This window comes from Pyxicephalus adspersus, chromosome 4 (genome assembly GCF_032062135.1).
Source record: "Pyxicephalus adspersus chromosome 4, UCB_Pads_2.0, whole genome shotgun sequence".
Classification (NCBI taxonomy): Eukaryota; Metazoa; Chordata; class Amphibia; order Anura; family Pyxicephalidae; genus Pyxicephalus; species Pyxicephalus adspersus.
In genome coordinates this window covers 140976808-141002254 of record NC_092861.1, presented here as the reverse complement: position 1 = coordinate 141002254, position 25447 = coordinate 140976808, and the positions used below count along the sequence as shown (strand labels likewise).

Sequence of the window (25447 nt, the reverse complement as noted above, 5' to 3'; positions counted from 1 at the left end):
TATACTGGAAAAACAAAGATAACAGCAGTCCAATGCGTGGAAATCAATACTCTTTATTATAAATGTTTAGATACATAAGTTAACTTATATATGTACTTAAATGAAGGGAATTTGCCTTCCTATCTTTATCAGCAGCCACTTTAAAGCTATACTGGAGGTCAGCATCATAAAAATCTTATTACTGAGACCAATGCTATCCTTTGAAAAACTACTGCCACAGGATTTGGAAGGTGGCAGAGATTGGTTTATCAGTATTGCCTTAGACTAAAGCTACGTACACACTTCCAATAATTATCGTTGGTAAACGAATGACGAACGATCCTGCACGATATCGGCGAACGATCGTATAGCACCGATCCTGTACATGCAGATAACGACACGATCGTTCGCAGATATTGTACACACGATAGATGCGACTCGTTCGTCGGCGTCGTTGGTTACTTTTTTTATGAACGATTTTTGACCAATCGATCGTTCGTCGTTCGTTCGTCGTTCATTTCCAACGATAAAAATTGGAAGTGTGTACGCAGCTCAACACTAGTCACATAAAGACAGATATTCAGATATGTGAGAAATCTGTGGAATATATATCCTTCTAGGCTTTGCATAAATTCCAGGACCAACCATAATGTGCACTGATGGTAACAGTGAAATACAAAAGTTTTTCTGCAGTCTTCATTCTTTTAGGCACAAGGATAAAATTCTATTCTATAGCAATTGTATATGACTTAATAAGATCATCAGTTTAACTCTGTTACAGTTCAGATATAGATTAATTTTGACATGTTATTGATAAAAAATAGAAATATTGATTGTAATTACTGAAATGCCTTTTGCCAGTCTATTTAGTGAAACATTCCTCCTTACCAATTACAAATTATTTGATGATCTGATGTTAATATACTAAAAATAACTTCCTGTTTATCCTTCTATCTCAGCAGGAATACCTGTTTGCATTAGAAGAAAAAAAAAAGAAACATAATTGGTAAAAGAGGCTATGGCAATGTTTAACCATGACTTTATAAAATACTCTCAATAAAGAGTCCAAGATGTGGGTCAGTACTGTACTTATGGTCTCTCCCGACGCGTTTCGCCCTAAACCGGCTTCCTCAGGGGATTGCTGAGACCTTGGTATATTGACCTCAAGAGAAGAAGTTGGAAGAGTACATTCAACCCAGAAAATGTCACAAAAAGGGGAAAATGACTTGATTGGAGATTTTGAATGGTTATCTTGATGTAATACCAATTATGTTTCAAAGAAGTATATGTTTTAGTAACTGAAATAAAAGGTTTTATGTCATGCTACACTTTATTTCTGCCATAAAGAGCTGCTATCTTTCCACTTAAACTCCAACACTACCTAGAAATAGGAGAATTCCATTATTCAAAGGTCTGTGACTGGACAGTTTGGGGGCTGCCACTGGTAAATGCATTTATAGGTGTGTGACCTGTGCAATTTTTTTTTTTTTTTTCATCTCATGCAAACAGGTATTCCTGCTCAGATACAAGGACAAACAGGAAGTTATTTTTTATTATATTAACATCAGATCATCAAATAATTTGTAAATTGTAAGGAGGAATGTTTCACTTAATAGACTGGCCAAAGGCATTTCAGTAATTACGGTACGGAGTATGGTATCAGTAGTGGGGAGTACTTTTCTTTTTTAAACCAAATGCTGTAATGTATGTATGTGTATGTTCTGTATGTTGTGGGGGCATTATATACGGTATGCGAGGGCACTAAATTTTGTGGGGATCAAAAGTTCCCTCCCCTAATCAAAGGTTTTGCTGGAGGGTTCGGTGATTTCTACGGTAGTTAGAACTCTGGTAACTGGCATCGTTTTTGTTGCCACCCGTCTCATTTTTGCACATGAAAAAATATAGATTTCCAAGCAAAATAAGACATCCCCTGAAAATAAGCCCTAATGCGATTGTGTGTTATAAAATAAGGATAATAATGATGTCAATGTTCTCCCCAGGCCCTTTTATCTAGATGCACCACCTGGCACTTTTTAGTAACCACCTGGCTGTTTATGGGTGGTTACTGAAGAGTTGGGTCAGGATACTGAGGTTGCCACTTGACTACGGTTTCTTAAAAAAATTCTGGGTTGACCACTGGGTGTATTTGACAAAAATTGGTTAATATCAAAATCAGTTGGACCACAATGAATTTTATTTGTATATATTGTGTTTTTGTACTTTTTGTGTGTAACCTAAAGGTACATTTTATGCATGTAGACAAAAGCTTCAGAGTCTTTGCTAACACACCCATCCAGCACTTTTGGGAATCACCCGGCTGTTTTTGGATGGTCCTGGAAGGTTTAGCCACCAAACAGATGGTGCCACCCACCTACAGTTTCTTCCCACGCAGCTGGGGAGAACACTGCCTACCCTTGTACTGTTTTAAATGGATCTTCAGGGGCTCATCAACAAAGGGTTGGTGGGGCCAGTCAGGCATTTTAGGCATTGCTACTTGTGTAAGACGTGCAGATAATCAAGAGGAGAAAAAGTTTCTGGACGAATTGCATTTTTACATTTAGAGCTAAAAAGGTCACCAAAATAGCAGCTAAAAATACTTTAGGGTTTATAGCACATAGAAAACAACCAGGCTACATTTGGTATGAGGTCCATGAATTCTAATGCTTTTGACACAAGAAGACTTACTAGCAAATTTTACTGATGGCATGCTTTAAGGTACCAGCAACCAGCTTTGCTGTGCCATAATGAAATATGCTCTTGAACTAAGGAAGGCAAAATGACTCAATTGATTCTTCACGTGGGATTTTAATATCTTTCCCCTAAAGTTCAATTACCCTGGATAAATTGCCTGACCTTTGACCCTGTGTGTAGAAAATCATTAGAGACCCCTCTGTTGCAGACTGCTGAAATGAACAGGCAAATGTGAATGATGAACATCAAAGACCATAACCTTCCTCTTCAATTTTTAGTAAAGAGAGTATTATTGGTACTAACTGGTATTTATTTAGCAGCCACATATTACACAGCTCTTTACAAAGTCCAAAGTCATGTCTATAACTGGTATTGGAAACATTATTCATAGGTTTATAGTGGAACTAAACTTAAAAAAATCAAAAACTTACTCAACTTTACTTCTGCAGATGTCTCGATCCCTGTGGAGGATTCCTGGATTGGGTCCCTCACTGTCCTGTTATACTTCTTCCTCCCAGCGCAGAGGAAGCACCAGGAACCACCATCTTTTTTCTTCTGCTTACATCACCTATTCTCGCACTGCGCAAACCTGAGATACTTAGTTCAATATTGTTAATTTTAAATTTTCCTGAAACCTGTATGCAATAAAGGAGTGTCATAATTATTTATCACTATATTTGTTGCTAGTTTGAGATTTAGCCATGGATTCCACTATACAAAAGGGTGCTGCCATGTGTTAAACTACATGGCAGTCTGTTGCGATGCTGATTCAATGTATTACAGTGAGTGGGGCACTGCACAAAAAAGGACAGTAATCTGTAGAAGTGTATTGACATTGACAAGTGCCAACATCAGACAATGCTCTCTATGCATTGCCTGATGTCCTTGCATATCACTCACTATCTAACACAAAGTGAACAGTACTGCACTGCATATAGGGCCTGAATAATTAAAGCTCTCCAAGGCTGGAGAGGATACACTTTCATCAGTGAAGCTGGGAAAACCTGGAATGGACATCTTCAACATTATTTGCTATTTTTTAGAAAATGTTTTGAATCCTGGACCAGATATTTTCCAGTTTTGCTGGATCACCCAACTTTACTGATAAAAGTGAACCTTCTCCAGCCTTGGAGAGCTTTAATTAATCAGGCCCATTTTTGGAACAAAGCCTTAGACAGCCAATTGCTAACATTGCTACAATAAAGACCTTTCCAATAAAGTGAATATCTGATCAGACAGAATGACAAACCATTATATCCATAAAATGATTGCTAAAACTTTTTTTTTTTGTATATTGTGTGATAAGGCATTAAATTTACACAGGCATGTGTGTACAAACTGTACACTAGCAAAACTGAACTGGTGCTTACAGCAATAACAAATCATCCTTCTAAGGAGGAAAACAAAATTAAAGTTTTTCTGTTTTTTTGGCCATCTGACTGGTCCTTGGGCACCAGCATTTAAAAATTTGTGTCAGAATTACAACCTACTTAGCTGAGGTATACAAGGTCTTGCTTGTCACACGTTACACAATGCTTAGGGCTGGCAGTATTCCTCCTTGTAAAGGCTCATCACTAATGTTATTTTAATTTGCAATAGTCTGCTTTCATAAAGACATCACAGGCTGCATTGTTTAGGTAGAAGACACAGGATCTCAGGATTAAGCCGTGGCACAGGAGGGTCCTCCCACACACACACTGCAAATCTCACACAGAATTTACAAGCATGCATGTAAAATATTTAAGATTTCCAAAGCTTTGAACATTTTGAAGGAACAGTAAAGGCTTCTACATTGATTGTCAATCCATTTTGAATTGCCTTGTCTTGGATAAAAAGAGGGTTTCAGTGTAAAAAAAGGGTCCAAGAGTCTGAAGACTTGCACGATCTGGTTATTTTTAACAAATATGCTGCTGTCTGCCTATACTCCAATCCTAAACCTCCATGGAGATAGCTGTATATTTTCCATGGGACAAATCTGCCAATAAATATCTTGAAGAAACAATTCCCACAAACCCAGCTAAACTTTATGCCAAAAACCTTACTCTAGCTATAAAGTTTAACTCTAGGATGAAGTTCATTTTTACCCGTTTCCCCCTCCTCAAGCTCAGTCCATTAATTACTGCATTTCATTTAAATTATAAAAAGGTCAGTAGAAATCCAAAGTTGCAAGCTTTCCTTTCATTCAATGAGAGGGACAGAATTTAATTTAGAGGTATAATACATGTGATAAATGTCTACTAGTATCCCACAATTAATATATATTCATTAATATATGGTATTAATATCTGGGATCCTTTTACAAAATTGCCCATTTAAAATCAACTACGATATTTTAATTAAATTTCAGAACGGTGATTCAGGAATTAGATCTCTGGCCTTTGCAGTGCTAGGTCCCAGTTTTGAATCTCAGACAGCATGCTATCTTCATGGAGTTTGAATGTCCTCTTTGTGCTTGTGTGGGTTTTATCTGGGTACTCTGGTTTGCTTTCCCTTTTCTGGTTTATTAGCTTCCCCCAAGTTGTCCTTACACTGTATTAATGACATATGATTATGGTAGGGACATTAGATTGTGACTCCCTTTGATGGACAGTTAGTGACGTGACTATGGACTTTGTAAAGCGCTGCGTAATTTGTTGGCGCTAAAAAAAATACAAAATAATAATTTCAATCAGAGCTCAGTACATAACCCTCAATGTATTCTTTAGCCACACTTTGGTGGATTTGCAATTGTACCTTAGATCATTTTGTGTTGAAATATCCATGTCGGCTTTTGGACAGATAATCTTACATTCTACACTTCATACACTTTGATATTGTATTATCATGTTTGCAGTTTAATTAACCACTGAAGAGGCTGGAGGTGGATAGGTGATATAGGAAGCAGCACTATGAACTAGGAAAACAATTAGCTCAAATCATTAGCTAATTGTGTAAGTTGTGTAAATCAAAAAATTTGTAAGACATGATTGCAGATCCAATTCCAGGGAAACAGTAAGCACTCATGCATTTCAACCTGTGCATCTAGTTGTAAAATGTCTAAATCAACAACTAAGCTTACGGCCCAGGGGCCACATATGGCCCGTGGAGCTGCCACAGCTCCTTGTCTTGCGGGGGACAGAGCGGGTGCATCTCCTATGTTTTTCAAGCAGATTGTGCTACCAGGAGAGGGAGCTTCCTAAGCATGCTCAGTGTGAGTTCCCTGAGAGTGTGTACTATAAATGTCCTCAATCAGCTGTGGCTGCTCCCCGCCCACCTTGTACTGTGAGATAATCCCAGCCCTTCTACAGCAGTAGCATGAGAGCTGTGTCTGTGTCCATGCAGCTGTCATCCCCATGTATAAACCTTCATATCTCCTACACTGAGTGTCATAGAAATGTAACAGGGGGCCCTGTGGGCTGCTACGGCACAGGGGCCGGTCCATGACAGCCTGGGCCTATAGGAACATAATAGCCCTGATTTTTTAAAGCTCTCCAAGGCTGGAGAGGATAAACTTTTATCAGCTGGATCACCCAGCTTCACTGATGAAATTACCACCGCCAACCTGCTTTATATTTTACTTTTCATTGGCTAGTCATTATTATAAGCTCAATTTTGGTCCAGCGCAGTGAGCATGTTCTGTATTAGCTAATTGTAAATGCTTGTACGCTATGCAGAGTTGTTAACTCACAGCAATCAATTTGGAAATTCAGTTTTACAAAATTTACAGAAATACTTTGAAATCTTAATATATATTGCAGATTGCAATTCTTTGCATACAATCACTATTGTTTTGCATTGCTTTATTGGAAACAAACTGTTTAGATATTTACTATATAATGCACGCAAATATTTTGTTCTCGTTAGGTATTTTATATATATGGATAGAACAGCTTTTTCATTAGGAGATTTTCTTTCCATGTTTTTATACTGATGTGTGTGGGAGTTGATGTTCAGTTGAATCAGGCCTATGCAAGGTTTTAGATTCCTATCGAACACAGCTGGAAAGAAAAAAAACGCTTGCAATTTAGAGGCATTTTGAAAGTGTGTTCCTTCTAAACAAACTCCGCATTCACCTCATGCGTACTAAAGCATTCATAAACTCTATTCACAAAGCAGGAGTGTGGGCAGCAAATCAATGCTCACTGAATAGCACATCCTGGCTTTAACCTACGGAAAAACAAGGCCATGGCTGGAAGTTCTGTTTAATCTAGTCTAAACTATGGTTGTGCATGAATTAAAGTGATGAACCACAGGAAGTGCATTGAGAATCTTGCTTGAGTTATGACTGAGTTATCTGTTATTTACACCCATCATTTTTAGTCCTAACATTTGCAGTCATGTAAAAAATACGCAAAGTACAACCGATTAAAATTCTGGGCACAATGTAGGGCACTTTGTGTCAAAAAGGGGGTCTCAGCCAGAGGTCATGTGTCTTAAGGCAGGACAATGGGCCTGATTTATTAAAGCTATCCGTTGCTGGAGAGTATACACTTTCATCAGTGAAGCTGGGTGATCCAGTAAACCTGAAATTGATTTCTTCAAATTCCTTTGCTATTTGCAAGCAAATGTTTAGATTCCTGTACCAAATCCATTCCAGGTTTCCTAGATCTCCCAGCTTCACTGATGAAAGTGTATCTTCTCCAGCCTTGGAGAGCTTAAAAAACCCAGACCTAATGACCCAAAGCATACTTGAAAAAGCACCAAGAAATGGTTTAAGACAAAGCACTGGAGCATTCTCAAGCGGCCAGCAATGAGTCCAGATCTAAATGCCATAAAGCACCTGCGGGGAGACCTAAAAAACAATTCCAGTAGAGACATGTAAAAGACAGAAAGCGGTTACCATCAGTTATTTCTTACAAAGGGTGCGCTACCAAATATTAAAATCTGAAGGTACCAATAATTTTGTCCGAGACAGTTTTAATGTTTTGTGTAAAATGTTTCTGATTGTTTTTCTCCGATTTTTTTGTTCTTTCAGTGCCAACAAAAGAAAAAAACACAACAATACCAAAGCATTATTTACTGCAATTTTCTGGGAGAAGTGGTGCATTTTATGATAAAAAATGGGTGCTAATATTTTTGGCCATGATTGTATCTACAGGACAGCAAAAGAAGAAATACTAACTAAAAACTAGAAATACTAAAAAACAACTAACTTCTTTTGACTTTAAACCCTATATTCCATATCCCCCTCCTAGTGTGTGCTACTTTTCTCCCGACCTCTTAGATTGTAAGCTCTTTCAGGCAGGGTTGTCTCCTCTGTTATTGTTTGTATCTCTCTGTCATTTGAAACCCCTATTTATTGTACAGCACTGCGTAATATGTTGGCACTTTATAAATAAAATTTATTACACAGGTTAACAAAAAATTAGTTTAAATAATTATCAGAAACCACAGCAAACATTTCTAAATCAGTTTTTCGATCAGGTTTCAGATGTTTTCATTTTTACCCTAACAAAGTTCCTGAGTTATGAGTAATATTAAAGTTAACTGTAACGTGCATGTATTTTGTGCTAAACCATAGGCACCATTGAAGTAAATGTTAATACATCTTCAGTGTGAAGTGAAATAAGGCACACTGTGGTATAGATCTACTGAACAGTGTCAGTCAGGTACCATTGTTTCTTCAGAAATGCTTAGAGTATGATTTTCTTGTGTACTTTTTGTCTGGATTGTCGCCAGCATCCAGCAGTAGTCAGCCATTATACTTTTGTTCCAGAAACCTTGGTAGCGGTGCTCTATTAACTGAATGTTCTGGTGAAAACAATCTCCTTCGTCACTCACCATACCAAGATTTTCCAGGAAGAATTCTAGATGTGAGTGCAACAAATGCATTTTTAATGGCATGCAACAACCCAGTTTCTGGTATGAATCAAGCAGATTCTGAACTCCTTCCTTGTATGCAGGAGACGTATGGTTGCCCAGGAAATTTTCACACAGCCACTCGAACGCATCCCAAGCTTCTAGCTCAGCTGCTGAGAGAGATCGTTTGAAAACATCATCCTGTAAAACAGACTTGATATGTGGCCCTATCAATATCCCTTCCTTCATTTTTCCATTGCTTATGTTTGTAAACGTCTCAACAGGGTACTGAAAACCCATGGAGTTTGATATACCCATGGCCTTTACAAGGTTCTTCATCACGCCTAACTTGATATGGAGAGGTGGCAGAAATATTTTATGCGGATCAACCAGAGGCAGAAACTTGACACTGCTTGTTCCGGGCTTATAGGTATCTCTTGCTAGCCAATCACGGTCTTCAGTAGATCGTCCCACGGGCATAAGAAACAGCAATATTTAGTGAATCCTCCTTGCATTCCCATCAGCAAGCCAAAGACCTTTAGATCCCAACAGATGTTCCACTGGTGTGTTTTATACTGGATTGCTTCAAGTAGTAACTTCATGTTGTCATAGGACTCCTTTAGGTTAACGGAATGGGCAATCGGTAAACTTGGTTTGGAATTACCATTATGCAGTAAGATTGCTTTCAAGCTTCCTTTAGAGGAATCAATGAAGATACGCCATTCAGGTGGAACATGCTCTTGTGACAAACAGTTAAAGAATGCATTTATATCATGTCAGTAACACAGTGAGCCATCACTTATGAAGTACATTGTCAAGTTAGGATTTCGTTTTCTGTAGAGAATTACAGTTACACCCTTTGCAAGCAAGTGCTTCTGTTTAAGCCTTGAAGCAAGAAGTTCTGCTTTGTCTTTGGAGGGATTTAGATCACAAACAAGATCATTCAGCTCTACTTGTGTACAGGTCTCTGGTTCTGAATCTTCATCGGCTAAGTAGTCAGGATCAAATGATTCTGGGTTGTAACTAGCTGCAACTCCAGCCCATTCCTCATCACCTTCCACAGAAGCAAGTCCATCATGTGGCGGTACCAGAACTGGCAATGAATCATTATGGGGAACAGGCCTAATTGCAGAATCGAGGCTGGGATATACAATTTTGTGCTTAGTTTTACCTGAGAATCCACTTTTGTTGACGCAGCAAAAATAGCAGTTGATTGGATGGTCTCGCAGTTCTCTCCACACCATCGGGATTGCAAAAGGCATTGCTGCTTTATGCCGATTTAGCCAGTAACGCAGTCCGTTGGAACAACTTGGTACAGATGGCATGTGGAGCCCAATATTTATCATGGTCACAAAGTAGACAGCCGAAATATAATTTGTATATCTTTTTATGTTCTGTGGTAACATTGTGCTTTCATCGTGAAAGAACCACACACATAACAGAAACTGTCTGGATCATTAAGGCAATTTCTAAACATGATGACAAATGAAATCAATTGCAGTTAGTGTGGTCTCTAACCTTAAAAAAAGAAAACTGTCAGTAAATGTTGTAATATGTTAAGGCTATTTATAACAAATTTTACACAATATTGAATTAGCTGCATCACAAAAACTAGACGTGCTGGAGAAAAACTGAACACAGATTTGAAATCAGTGTCAAAAATACCACAAAACCCACATAAAATTTTATCTGATGAAAATGACATGTTGACCTGTGTTATTATTAATATTAATAATAATGTCTTCGTGTTAAAAAATTTAACTGTACTTCCACAATAGAGTGCATGCGCCCATGCCTGTGGGGCTTGGAGACGTCAGTTACAAGTTGTATTCTAAATATAACAATATAAGAATAAAACAAAATAAAAACAATAAAAAGAGTCCCAAAGCACATCACTTATGCTTTTCTATCAGTAATCCAGACTTCAGCAAAAACATAACATTATTATCCATCTATAAACTGCTGTTTGTGTTTAGTAAAGTACCAATCCACTTCATATCATGTACAACAATGGAGGCTACATGCACAGTAGGTAATCTGTAAATTTCTATACAAAGGTGGGGGCATGGCTCTCTAACCCAGACTTCACCTCCCTCTCCCCCATAGGAAGCACACCATGTTTTCTCTTGTAATTAATTGATAGAGTGTGATGTGTAGAGCCAATGTCACTCAAGGTTAGAAGGCTGCAGCATGTTCCGACTAATATACTAAAGCAGCTGGAGAGATTGGAGACTAATGAGTTATCAAAATCAAAGTGACTTTGAATTCTAGAACTGGGAATCTACTGGTGAACATTTCTGGGCTCTGGGCTCATTGATATGGTGGAAGTCATGTCCTAGTGCATATTTTAGTCCGCCCTGACAGAAACACTTTGTAAATCTTGATCCTTTTCCCATGGAAGGAGGCACAAACTTATAGGAACTGCTGTCTTATTCAAGGTTAACAAACTACCAACATGTTGGCTTTAGCTCCAAATCAATAATTCCCATGAAGCCACCGACTGCGTCCGCTAAAGGTCAATGTAGACATGTTTAAATTTTGGCATTTTAAACTGCTGAAATTATGGATGTAATGTTCGTAAAAGTTGTATTCAGTACAGACAGAACATTTTTATTATAGGTAAGGACTTTGTATTCTGCATACTAGGAGAGCTAGCAAGGTTTAAGGTGGTAATGTATGCTAAATCTCCAGAGAAAAGCAATTTAGTGCTAACCAGAGACAATAATTTAAGATCGTCTCAGGTGAAAATCAGTCAGCATATATATCCCACAAACGTTGCTTGGTGAACCGACATGCCACTTCAAGGTTCCTCATTCCACACTCCCACATATCCAACTGTCAGCAGTTTGCAGTTCCCCACTGTAAAACCAAAATGTTCCCAGCAAACACATTGCTAATCTACTAATGTTAATTTACTAAGGCAATATAAGCTGTTCACATAGTGGGTCTGATTTATTAGGATACATTTTGATCAGTGGGGCTGGGTGATCCAGCAAACCTGTAATGGATTTCTTAAAATTAATTTGCTATTTGTTAGCAAATGTTTTAAATCCCAGACCACATCCATTCCAGGTTGCTGAATCACCCAACTTCACTGATAAAAGTGTATCCTCTCCAGCCTTGGAAAGCTTTAATAAATCAGGCCCAATATATGAATTATACCCATGTATAGGATATATTAAACCTAGAAAAGTAAATGTGATAAAGCAACATTTAATCTAGAGCAAGGAAAAATCCTGTTTTTTAACATTTGCTTGTACCTCATTGGTTTTCATTTGCATCTCACTGTTTTCTTTTGCAAAGAACTATCATCACATCACATTCATTAAACTAAGCAAATTTTCAATTGCAAAGTGATTATTCAGTATATGTAAAAAGCCCTAATTCTGTGAATCACCACCATTATCATCAAGTCAATGAAAGTATGGACCCAGTAACAAAATAAAACTAAATAAGAGAGGGTTACAAAAGATATTTTCTGAGGTGTCTGATCTCGTAGCCTAAGTTTTTATTTATTTTCACACCACCAAAGCTGTACCCCATTTTCACTTTAGGAGGAGGTGCAGGGTCAAATGTTAGGGACAATGGAAAAGTAGAAATATGGACAAATACAAAAAAAAAAGTTAGTCCTGGAAAAGGGCAAGCTATCCAGCAAACGTGGAAGTTACAGGAGTTGGGACAAAACATTTACAGGGGTTATTGGAAATAATAATCCTTTTTTTTATTTTTATTTTTTTTTACAAAAACAATAATTAAACCATTAATGTAACTGCTCAAAGTGTTAGCTGGAATTACTTTTCCATTAGTTTGTTTCTGTTTTTTAATTTGTTTGTTTTTGAGTTGTAGACTATGTTTAACGCTGCATGTTCATCTAAGGCTGCGTACACACGTCAGATGATTCTTGTCCGATTATCGCCTCAGGGCTAGTATTGGACAAGAATATGACGTGTGTACGGTGCCCTTCCGACGTCGTTCATGGATCCGCCCTAGCAGAACTACGAACAACCAAGATTGTAGTACAAGTAAAGGGGGGACAGCGCAGCAAGGTGCCGCTCAGTTGTTCTCCCCCTCCCCTCTCCAAAGAGTAGAACAATGCTGTATGTACAGCGCTCCTTCATGTGTCGTTCAGACATTTGTCATTTGAAAGGATGGTGAAAGATTATTATTGTTGAACTTGTGTACTAGGACTAACCCAGTCCACACAGTAACAATGTTGATACACATTTTCCCTGCAAAACAATTTTCATTTTTCCCAGAGAAATGTTTTAAAAATAACACAACATTGATATAATAATTAATGGTAAATGGTATTGGCATTTCTATTGATGAGTGTTTTGAATGTTAAAAACCACATTTTGTGCTCTTGGTTTATATCCGAATTAAAGCAAGTTACAGGTATTCTCAGGTTTAAAAAGTACCCTGGTTTATATTTGAATTGGTTTATTTTTGAGCATTTACAGTTGCAATGATTTGTGTCTTTTATATCTGCCTGGAGTTATTATTATTCAACAGTATTTATCTAGCACCAGCATATTACACAGAAATGTACATTAAATAGGGAGTTCAGGTTTGAGGGTTTTTATGCTGCCTAAGAGATAGTTTAAGTCAAAGTAATTGTAGAAAAGTGCTGTAGAAATGTGGTGATTTACAACAAGAATCATTAACAATGGTCATTAGAATTGACTAACCTCCATATACCACTGAAGCTGTACAATGAGCTGACACAGCGCGGTAAAGGTGGTGAATTTAAGCCATCCAGCTGTACAAGAAGTGCAGGAAGTCCATATAGAACTAAATATTTCACATAGAAGAATAGTACCTGTGCCAACGCTAGACCACCTGCAAGACACAAAACATATACCGCAATACAGTCAATACTTTGCGCTAGTAAGGAAGATGACAGAGAAGATCCCAGCTCTGCTTAGTTATACCAAAAAACCTAATCAGAGTTTTTACACACACAAAAGACAGCCCCTTGGAGGTTTTCTTTGATTCAAAGGAGCAGAGAAGGGTCAATATTGGCAGAGAGTCTAGACATGTGACCTGTCTTCTCCAATCAAATGGTTATTCCTGCTTCATTCAGCAAAAAGAAATCTGTGAAACTTCCCACACACCACAGCCATTGACTTCAATAGGAGAGAGAATAGTGTAGGTAGGCCAGCAACATGTCACCTCTACATTATATAGAGACCCCTCAGTCTGTAAAGGATTGTATATTGCTATGTTTTTTTACTTTTAATTTTTTTTTTAATTATTATATTGTGCATCTCTGTTCTACTAATTTCTATCAGTCTCTTTCGACTACTTCCTGTCTACATGTACTCTCTACAGTGTTGGTTGAAAAATAGGGGTCCCAAATGACAAAGACAGTGACACAGGAGGAAGAGGGGACCCTGCCCTGAAGAGCTTACAATCTAAGATCTTACATATATCCATCCTACATATATATGAGTTGTATTCTACAACCTTGAATTTATTTAAAAATCATCAAAGGACACAGAGCTAAATATACAATTACCATTAAATTACAAACAGTACATGGGGGCTGTTCTATCTACCAAAGTATTTGTATTTCTGGTCAGTCAGTCTTAATATTACACTTTACAGCCTGGTGAAATTACCCTAAAGTGGTGAAGCAAACCTGCTAGTTACCCCCCTACCTCCAGCCTGTGACTGGATAGCGAATAAGGCACAATGAGTAGACAGAGTATTTTCCTTCTGTAAGTATGTTTCTTGTCTGCACATAAAAATGTTAGTTACTAGATTGGCCCCTCGAACTTCTTAGACAAGAATGTTACATGTGTGCAGCGGTCGACTGATGTCACTCATGAATCCATCCTGACTTATCCATGAGCAGCTTACGAAGAAAGACCACTGAACAAGTCAATGGATAAATATATATATAATGTTTCTGGTACAGAAAGTACAGAAAAGCACAGAGGCGCCCAGAACTAAAGGAAAAATAAAAACACCCTTACATTTAATCCCGAAGATCGGTCGATGCATTAGGATTTTTTCGATTGGGCCCTGTCTTGTCTTCTTCTGGGTTCTTCTTCGCACATCACCCAATCTTGCACCTGCACAGTGCATTGATGGGGGAAAGTGCTGATCTCACTGCACATGCGTGAGGTCTACATTTTTTTCCTCCCATTAAAGAAAAGGCTTCTTCTGGACATGCCGGATCTTGGCCATGCGCAGAAGGAGCAGCCGGAGCCACACGGCATGCGTGAAGTAGGTATCCCGGGAGGCTCTATGCTTCCATTTTGTTTTGATTGTCAAAAAAAAGGTGTTGCACTTAAATAAAAAAAACAAATAAATTTTTACTTTCTATAAAATGGTTGTCTACCCTTTTATGTAAATAAAAATTCTGAGTTTAGGTCTGCTTTGAGTGAAAAAAAATATGGCCTGCTTAGTGACAGTCAGTGCAAAATCAATAGAATAACAAAAGAAAATAGAGCACGCAAAAAGTAATCCTGACCATTGTAATAAAACTTTTTGTCCAAAAATATTGTTGTTATTTAAAAAATATACAACAAGCGTTGTATTATTTTTCAAGCACCGCTTTTGCCGTATAAAAGTTATGACGAGAGAAGACAGGAGAGAAAAGGTGAACATAGATCCTATATAGAGCCAGGCTTAAGATGTTCATGGCTTTATTGAAGACCTTGTAGCCTTAGCAGATTCAATTACAGAGGTAAAGAATCCTTCACAGCATATTTACATCACCTGTGCCTGATTGCCATGTTACTTTGACAAGGGGAATAGCCATGAGTGAATCTTTTTATTATGCTGTTATGGCAACTGTTCAGACTGGGGGCAGAGAGGTGACCTACCTGTAATGCTGAATTTTATTACAGTAAATTCAGGTCACCCACCTGGCTGTGCCATTTGGAAAGGTTTTTTTTTAATTTTCAAGACTGAATGGACATACGGGTGCTTTAAAGGATAAAACTGAAACATTATACATCAACTCAATCACAAAAATCTTATATATGCATTTAAATGTTCTTGCAAAATTAAATTTTTATTATTTATTTAACATGTTCTTGCAAATTTAATTTTTAGTTATTTTAAACCTGCAATTTTATATAAAATAAAACACAGTTGTCATGTCATGAATGTGACTGCCCCAATACTTCCTGTTGCTTAGTGACCCTGCTCTGTCCTAACTGTTGGTTTCCAAGAAAGAATAGAAAAGGTCAATTCAACAAGAAGACACAGTCCACCTTAAGAAAGCCACTCTAATAACATGTAGCTATCACTAAAAGGAATTCATGTACAAAGGCTGCAAAGAGGCTACAAGACACTGAGATACTACAGAAAGAAACCAAATATTTTATATTAAAGATACATTTTTTATGATACACTGTGCTTTGGTAAACTAAATCTCATTTACTTTATTAGGAATCCTTGGGCAAAGTAATATTAGATATGTAAACCCTAACAATGAACCAATCTTTTTTCATACCTTTTGATTTGTTAAAGCGGAACTAAACCTGATATACTCACCCATCTCTGTCCTGTCACAGGGCGCCACCATCTTCTTCTTTTGTTTCTTCTTGAATACAATCTTGGGCTATCTTGATTGGCTTGGCCGGGATGACATACTGCAACTTTTGCAAATTCATTAATTTGTAGCAAATGTGGGGGAAACTGGGATTGCCGAGTATTCTGGCAACCAAATCCGAGCTGTGCAGCTTTTTTGACAGTTTTCCAAAGCGATCAGACAGGTAGTAGGTATTATTGAAATAGGGACATTACCTGTGCTTTTCCTCCCTGATCAAGCATTCTTAAAAGTGGAACTTTAGTTCTGTTTTAAATAAACAATTGAAAGTGTTGTGGTTTACAGGTAGTCCTCGAGTTAAGATGGAGATCCGTTACAACCCCATCTTAACTTTAAAATATCGTAAGTCAGAAACTGGCCTAGCTTACCCACAGGTCCTATAGATTGTTGATCAGTATGGAGTAGTACTGTATACTGTAATTTTGCCATTTGCTGGCAAGAGTGAGGCATATCAGAAGGCAAGAGATGTGTACATCCCAGCATTGTTCCCAACGTATCGTACCGCATGCAGTGTTACATTTTGTCTTCCACACAAAACTTCCGTATCGTCATTGTACTGGTTATTTTTTACTACAAACTCCTACTCCTAATGCTATAAAGATTGTATTTGTTTCTGTAATCCTGTCTTGCTTCTGTTGTCCTGATACAGTCAGATGGGGAGCATTGTCAGCCTAGGACAGGAAATGTCTTACTGTCTGGATTACCCAGTTTAAATACACTTTAACAGTTGCAGTGCAACAGTAAAGAAATGCAGCGACTAAAAACAAAATCAATTTTTTTTTATGCAGGATGCAATAATTTTGTGTCTGTACACAAGTCTTATCTAGATCGTAGACCAACAGGATTGTTTGCCTTGTGTATATAAATGCTTGATATATAGACTGGCATGCCTATATACAGAGAGCTTCTGCTTCTGTTTGACATGAGGAATCTCCCTCAGGGAAATCCTGTGTTTGCTGCAAGCATATGTTGCATTATGATGTTCATTTCGCAGAATAAAAAAAAATGTTGTGTGCAGAACATTATAAATTGTGAGAATGTGACTGTTCGGGAGGCTGGTTGGTTGCACAGCATAATGGAAATAATGATCACCCAGCTTTGCTATTATTTGTCTTGTGTAGCTACAATCTGCACAGTGCTGCCCGTAAAATGCCATTAGGTTGGCTGATTTGTGTTCCTCGCCGCATATCAGATGCCATACGTTCTATCATTTTCACCTTATCGTAATGAGGCAGGAAAGACAGCGTACACAAATACCGAACTGAGTTTGCATTTCATTACCATTTAGATGGATATTCAGGGCAAACTAACATACAGCAACAATAACTGCTTCAAGTCATCTTTCTCATCCTTTCTTTCTGGAGGCGGCTAGACATACATCAGAGAGTTTATAATCAGAGATAATAATATATCTTTATCTTTTACTTCTTTTTGAAGAGATTCTGTATTGGACGTGCAGCAATTGTCTAAATTAGAGAAAGTTATTCTTTTCCCTGAATCTATCAGTATATGGATATTAGAGAAACTGTTCAAAGAAAAACATGAGAGCTGCCACAGCAGACATATTTTTTATGAGTGCAATCTCCATAGCTCATTAAGTCACCGGGGAGGTCTGCAACAAATGGGATAGAGCAATGAGGGGGGTTGTTAATGGTGGGGATCTATCACTTAGAGGTAAAGGTTTAAGTAGATGGGATGCAGAGTTTCAGCATACAGGGAGGTGGCCCATGTCCAAATTCTGCATCAAGGTCCATAGGTCTGTAGCTATACCACTGGTAGAATAAAAGCTTGCTCATGTTCTCATCATCACCTAGAAAATATTTATTTTGGTCCATTATTATGATATATAAATCCTGTTTAATAATAATAATAATAATAATAATAATTTACTGCCTTATTAGCCAATGGGAATATAAAAAAGGATGGGCAAGCATATGCACTTTTTTTTCCATAACAAAACTCAACCACCCCCACCCAACTAAACACACACTATTTCCCAATAAAAGAACAGACCATGCCTGTACAGTAACTCCCCATAGATTTGAACGGGCAGATGCTCTTGGCACCTTTACTGTAGGAGTTTCTGCCCATCTGGTCTCTTGAGATTTGTTGAAACCTCGTAGGCAGTGGCTGACCAGATTTTGGTAGAAAGCTGTGGACACTGGAAGAGGTACTGGAGTGGTACAGGTTCTAGCTCACCCTATTAGTTGGGCTGGAGGGTTTTTTTGTAGGGTGGCATAGTCCTTATGATCTGTAGGCTGCTTACAGTTTATATAAATCTAAAAATTATTGTACAGAGCATTAGGTATTGTTCATGCTGCCTGTCACCCTTTCTTCTAAGAATTCTGCTGACTTTGCCAAGCACAGAAGCGGATTTCTCCTGGTTTGCTCATTTTGAGCTCCTGGTCTGCCACTTGAAGTTCCAGGATACCACGATGATGCACTAAGCCCCGTCCTGACATTCACAGAATAATGAAAGAGGCTTCTGGCAGGGATTGGCAATGGATGTCAATGTATCCCCACCTAAAGCCTGCGGATTGGTGACAACAGCAAAGCCTGAGAAGTCTACTTCACAGCTGTCCAAGCTGCAAATAGAGGAGGGGGCCAAGTGGTTACATGACTGGAAATAAAAGGAGGATATATAATGTATTTTTAGTGCTTACGGTACACAACATGATGAAGTGATGACACCAGATGTCCTTACAGTGTTATGTGATTTACATTTGCAAACACTTTAATTTTGCGACATGCAAGACTACTAATTAATATCAGTCAGTGGCTAATAAAATTTCTAAAGTTTACAAACATAGGTAGTAATTGGTGAAATAGTGAATTTGGGTTTCAAACTGATGCATATTAATATACTGGGGAAAAACATTCCTCTAGCTGTGTCCTTAGCAGTGACTTTGTTGGATATGTATGGTAGTAAAGCCCCTCAGTACATTGCTTCTGAATATAGTATCAGGGATATGAGGACAGAGTACGTGACAAAGTCAAGTGTCCCCTCTAAGCACAGATTGCTGGACAATAGCAAAAGTTGATCTGTCAAAATTATTTGCATTTTAAAGCATGCACAGAGCACTTTTACAGAGTCAATTGACAATTAAAATGTAATTTTTAACAGAGAATATTTATAAGGGTGTGAAGTCAATAAAAGCAATTACAGAATATTGAGATAGCTACATAATTGCATTTTCATTTTAATTAAATTGCTACTTGTTTTACACCTCACATAAAAAAACATGCTTAGATCAGGGCCAAAGGAATTAACACTTTTCCTGTCCTTACAATAAGTGTCACAAGGGTGTTTACCTGATCTAATAATTTTGAAAGGCCTTACAGCAGGACAACCATGTACATAATCACTGTGCAGTGAATATGTGCATGCATATTGGGTCAGAGGTTAGCACTCTGGCCTTTGCAGCAGTGAGTCCCAGGTTCGAAGCTCGGCCAAGACACTATCTGCATGGAGTTTGTAGGTTCTTCCTGTGCTTGTGTAGGTTTCCTCTCACATTCCAAAAACATGCAGTTAGGTTAGTTAACTTCCCCCCCAAAAAATGTCCATAGACTGTGATGAAGACAAATGACTATGGCAGAAACATACAGTGAGCCCCTTTGAGGGACAGTAAGTGACATGACTATGGGATTTGTACAGGGCTGCGTAATATGTTGGTGCTATATAAATATATACTGTATAAAAATTCATTCTTAAATGTTTTATATATTCCACCTGCTATCCTATTTAACAGGGCCTGTAGACAGAGGCTGCTCCTTGTAGCAATTCCTGAATAGCAAATGTGAATACTTTGTATAAAAATCAGTTGTATCTTCACAAATCTATTTGTGTTTACTACTATTGAAATATTGGACTTTTATACAGTGGAAATATTTCTCTTCTATTAGGGAGGCTGAAATTATTTTTCTTCTATATTGGCTTAGCCTACAGAAAAAAATTCCAGCCAGTATGGAAAGGAAGGTTAAAACCTTATTTTCAAAGGTGCTATTTTATAACAATCTATAGGCACACAATAGAATAAAAACGTTTAAACAAAAAATAATGTAGGAAACCTATTCAATGAAAATGTAGTGAATACTGCTTGTTTTCATATTGAATATTTTGTTGGAAAATACAAGATTTAGAAAAATGAAACTAAAAAAAAAAAATATACCATGTAATGAAGTCTGCTTGATTTTTTTCATATTTGCTTACATAAAATGCTGATAAAATTGCATGGAGGGTGCACACACTTGCCAGCTTGGCACAGCTCAGCTGTGGGTGGGGTGACATGTTTGGCAGCAATGCTCATATCATAGAAACCCTAAGGCTGGACATAAGGCTATGTACACATGTCGGATTAATCTCATCTGAATATCGCTTTAGGGCTGGTATCGGATGAGAATCTGACGTGTGTACAGCCCTCGTCTGACGTCTCCCATGGATCCGTCATGGCGGATCCATGAATGACCAACAACTGCAATACAAGTTAAGGTGAGAGAGTGTGGCTCACTCTCCCCTCCCCTCTCCATAGAGCAGATTCAAGATCAAGTACGTAGCCTAAGTCTAGGAACAAGTGCAGCATTTTAAGTACAGAAATGATCACAAAACAAATGGTGGCTAATAGAAATAGGAGATATTGGACAAAGTCTTCGGACCATCTTTGATATATAATAAACCTGCAAAAGTTTATGGTACAAAGCAAATACAGTCAAAGTATCTGCTATTATTGAAAGAATTACTCCTAAATCACTGACAGCAACAATCATCCCTAGATAAGCACACAACTGAAAAATGCAATATCAGTCATTTAAATATAATCACCCAAATATCACATTTTTATTGAAATTCAGTTAGAAAATTTACTATTGTACCTTCTTTTTATTTGCTGCACTAGAAGTGTCTGCCAATGTTGCTCATCACCCCCACCTCTCCATGGAAGTACACATGATGCTCAGCTGAACCAAACTGTCATATCTTTGTTCCTGCCGGCTGGTGATGGTGCCTGCGGGTGGTCAGATATTGCTTACATGCTCTTGGATGTCTAGGACCAGCCTAACAAAGTGCATTTAGTACAACTATTTCATTACAATTTCATTAATTTGATTGTATCGAATTCTTTGCCGAATGTTGAGATACTTTCTTTTATTCAAACCAGATTCAACAGTTTGTACAATGTGATGCTAGACATTACAAGCCAAACATACTCTAACCTAACCATGACATGGTTGCTACTGCACTGTCGGGTCTTCTGAAGTGCTAGATTACTGGTAAACAGGCTAGCTTCAGCCAACAATAGACCACTGATCTGATGCAAAAGAGCTGCATTGGTGAGAGGAATCTGATCTCCAATGGTCAGATCCAGATTTCCCTAACCAGTGGGAAAAGTGATAAAAACGTGTGAAAAGTGTATATATGACTTCAAATATGTGCTAAATATTTTAAAAAATACCTCACAAACTTAATTCTTGTCATTTGGACTTTTTTATGATCACAAATCAGAGAAAAAGGTCTCTTGCTCATCTGGGTCCTTATCCATCCTAAAGCTGCGTACACACTTCCAATTTTTGTCGTTGGAAAGGATCTTTCACGATCCTTTCCAACGACAAGGGAGTGCACGATGCATGAACGGTGCTGTACATACAGCACCGTTCATGCTCTATGGAGAGGGGAGGGGGAGAGCGACGGAGCGGCACCCTGCTGCGCGCTCTCCCCTTCCCTTTCATTAGGATCGGCTGTCGTCCATCGTCCGTGGATCCGGCAGGTCGGTCGTCCGGATGATGGACGACACCGACTGTACACACGGCAGATTTTCGCCCGATAATTGGCCGATGCCGATTATCGGGCGATAAAAATCTGACGTGTGTACGTAGCTTTAATGTTATGTTACCAATTTAAACAAACCTGTTGTTAGGAAATGCTCTGTCCGGCGACTCTGTGCTGTGCACCATCGCAGTATAAAACCCTGTTTGTTCTGTCCAGCAATGGTATTTGCAGCAGCCAGGTGATCTAAGATAGCAGCAGCCTCTGCTTCCCTTTAGTTGTGCAACCTGATGTATTTTTGGAATCCCCAGCATCCATTGTTGGGCTGCGCACAGCTGAAGGGGATTCTAGAGGCTGATCAGCTCCTGACTCTGTCCTGTGCTGCTATTGGCTGCTGGGATATTAAAGCCTCCCTGCTCCCAGTCACCAGTCCCTGGTATAACGTCTGCTGAGCTTACCTGTGCTAGAGTGATTTTGTGTGTTTCTCTGTTCCTGACCTTTGCCTGTTAACTGACATTCCGTTTGAACTCAGCCTGGACCGAGCTTTGCTTGTGACCCCGACTCTGATTGTGCTTTTCCCTTTGTACCTCGCTTGGTGGACTTGTTTCTGGATTTTCTGATTATTCTGTACTCTGTATTTGTGGGATCCTGGTCAGCTGCTGGCCTATCTCCAGACACCATCCCTTGCGCTCCAAGTCCTGGGGGCAACCGAGTGCTGGGAGACGCAACCAGTCTCCCGAGGCTGAACGAGGGCTGCTATAGGTGAAGACTGCGGCGATAGATTGGGTGACTGGTATCTGGAGAATACTAGTACTGACCAGGCCTCTCACCTGTGCATCACAATTTAGGGTCCAGAAGGGTAATAAAGTTCTCCTAAAGAGTGTTTGGGTTTTGAGTTTAACCATTAAGCTACACTATATAAAAGTCTCACTACAGAACAATACATTTCTTTTTTAAGCATGTCTTTATTTCTAGGGATAATTTTAACCCTCCTAAGAATTGATATGGCATACTATGTACCCCTGTACTCATTCCCCAGGGTAAAGGAGTGGATATCGAGGAGCCCCCTACATTTCAATAAGCTCCCTGCCCAGACTTTCAAAACAATAGAGTTAAATCATCAGACATTGCCTTAAAAAACACTGGCAAATGCCTAAAAAAGACTGCACACGCATTTTTAAGCACTTGGAAGTAGTTCCAGTTCAAATCTATGGGGGCAGCAGGCACAGCAAACTGCTCCTTGACCTGCATAAAGCATCCAAAAATCATGGGGCAGCACTGCCACCTAATTCAATATGTTAAATAAAGGATGTTAACCATTATTTTGAACATAGCAAAGGGGAGAAAAAAGAGCAGAAAAGAGAAGGCCCAGTGACACATATGGGTAAATGTTCCTAGTATAGGTACCTGTATTTGTCTTTGCATTACTTGTCTATATTATTTTACACCAGTACTATACTAAATCTAAGGCTGGGTACAGACGTGCAACAAATGACATTGGAAAGGATCTTTCACGATCCTTTCCAATGACAAAAGACTGCACGATGCATGAACGAGTGCTGTACATACAGCGCCAATCTGTTCTATCGAGAGGGGAGGGGGAGAACGACAGAGCATCACCCTGCTGCACTCTCTCCCCCTTCCCTTTCATTACAATTGTTCCTCGTCCCTGGATCCACCAGGACGGACGACAGAACGACAAGCGCTGTACACCGCCAGATTCCCGTCCGATATCAGCCCCAAGGGGCCTATCAGATGAGAATCATCTGACATGTGTACGTAGCCTTAAACATGCATGTGATGAAATAGAAAAAAATAGTAACCTTGTAACTGAGTTCATATTATTCAAAGGACGATTAGCATAATGAGAAACGAACAAAGTAGAGGAATTGTAATCACCAGTCTTTTTGTACTTCCGGGATCACAAGACTAGCTGGGCAGCAATAAAAAATCCTTTGGCAGGAAAAATAATTTGCACACTGTATATACATTTCAACTTTTATAATTAGCAGGGACCCTGAAGTCCAGTTTTAATAAAAACAATTTAAAAAGCAGATAACAAATTTCTAATAGGCACTAATGAAAAGTTTCCTGCATACTAAAGGCTCAGCAAAAATCTGCTGAATGGTGCATTGCTGCCTCTGATCTGCTACGAGGTACAACATTGCATAACGGTATAGCTCTTTAGGGACAACAGATGTAAGAGGAAATAAATTATGCAAGCTCACAGTTTAAATCAATTTCTAAATGTAATAGATTTTAGGGCATACTTATTTCTAGATATGTGGTCATGAGTCGCATTACCACAAGGATTACCCATCCAGAATTGCTTATTTCTGCTGTCTGAAGTTACATTTTATGCAACTTCTAAATCTTATTTGCAGTTGAGTGATAGAACTTTAAACAATTTTTTTTCTGTGACAACTTCCTGCTCTACAACCACACTGATGTAGTGGCACAAGAGTTGTCAACTAAACCTAATGTTATGTTTCAAATGTCTAACACCAACTGATGTTGAATGACAGAATATAATAACAGTTACTAAAGATAAGTTTTAGATAGATAGTTTTAGAAAGATAGCCCAGCCCAGCACATGCAAGGAAAGCTAAGATCGCCATGTATCCTTGGCAAGAAATGCTGAGCGGCAATCAAGCAGTTAAGAACAGTTATTAGAGGGGGGACTTTGACTGCCCCTTTTTGCACTAAAAACCTGCATAATCACCAATTGTGGTGGATTCCACTTTAGTATAGTCGGTTGCAAATTTAAAGTGAACCTGATCTCAGAACGTGGAGATTATAAAAGTAATAAGAAATTTACCTAACAGACACTCAATGTTCTCTCAAATTCATCCTGTAAGACAGCAGTGCAGCTCCTGTTCCGATAGCCTCTTAGCTGTATCTCTGCAGAGATTATCTAAATCCTCTAGTCCCTGAATGCTAGTCTCATAAGATTTTGAGTGATAAATGAATATGTCACTCCACTACCCCTAACTGCTCTACTTGCTGCAAAGAAAGCTGTACCTGAATGTTTGCAGTGTAAGAACTCGCCAATTCTACATATTTCATTGTGTAGATCTGTGCTTTTCACACCTCTGCTGCTGCAGCTTCATTATTTTCTCCCCAGTCATTACATCACCAGTTATTAAGAGAAACATCAGAGGAAAGCATAGGAAATACATTAAAAGTTCAGCTGTAGAGAAATGCTAGACAAAACTGATCATTTATTCTTTTTTTCATTGCCTTTTTTCACAGTACAGATCTTCTTTTACCTCTTTTGTTTTCAAGATTGGCAAGCATTGTATCAGTTTTGTCAAAGTTTGTTTCTAGATGTGTACCTGAACTTTAAAAATAAAAGTTATGAGTTTGAGATTATACATGTACATTTTATTTTTGTCTAAGTGGTACCATGCATAAAAAAAAATCTATCTTTCTTTTGTCTGAAAAAGCCATGTATTCACTTTGCACTCCCCTGCAAATACACTGAATGTTCATAAACAGTTCTGTTCACATGAGAGAGAAAGAAGTACAGTTCATAAATGATTGTTTATCATCTTCTCCACTTCTGTAACCCCAATGAAATCATAATATTTCATATTTACAGAGAATAGGCTATACATTCCTAGACACACAGATATATACAACAAAATATATGAAAGCAGTGGAGAATATAGCAGCAC

General features: G+C 38.4%; 1 protein-coding gene across 3 annotated transcripts in view; it reads right to left on the bottom strand.

Annotated features, from left to right (window-relative positions):
* The window catches only part of HHAT (hedgehog acyltransferase), a 181966-nt gene that overhangs the window by 107543 nt on the left and 48976 nt on the right, over positions 1–25447 (bottom strand). For all 3 annotated transcript variants that reach the window (XM_072409814.1, XM_072409815.1, XM_072409816.1), the window contains exon 8: positions 13137–13287. In XM_072409814.1, coding sequence (XP_072265915.1) covers positions 13137–13287 — 151 coding nt within the window. The remainder of the gene's footprint in view (positions 1–13136; positions 13288–25447) is intronic.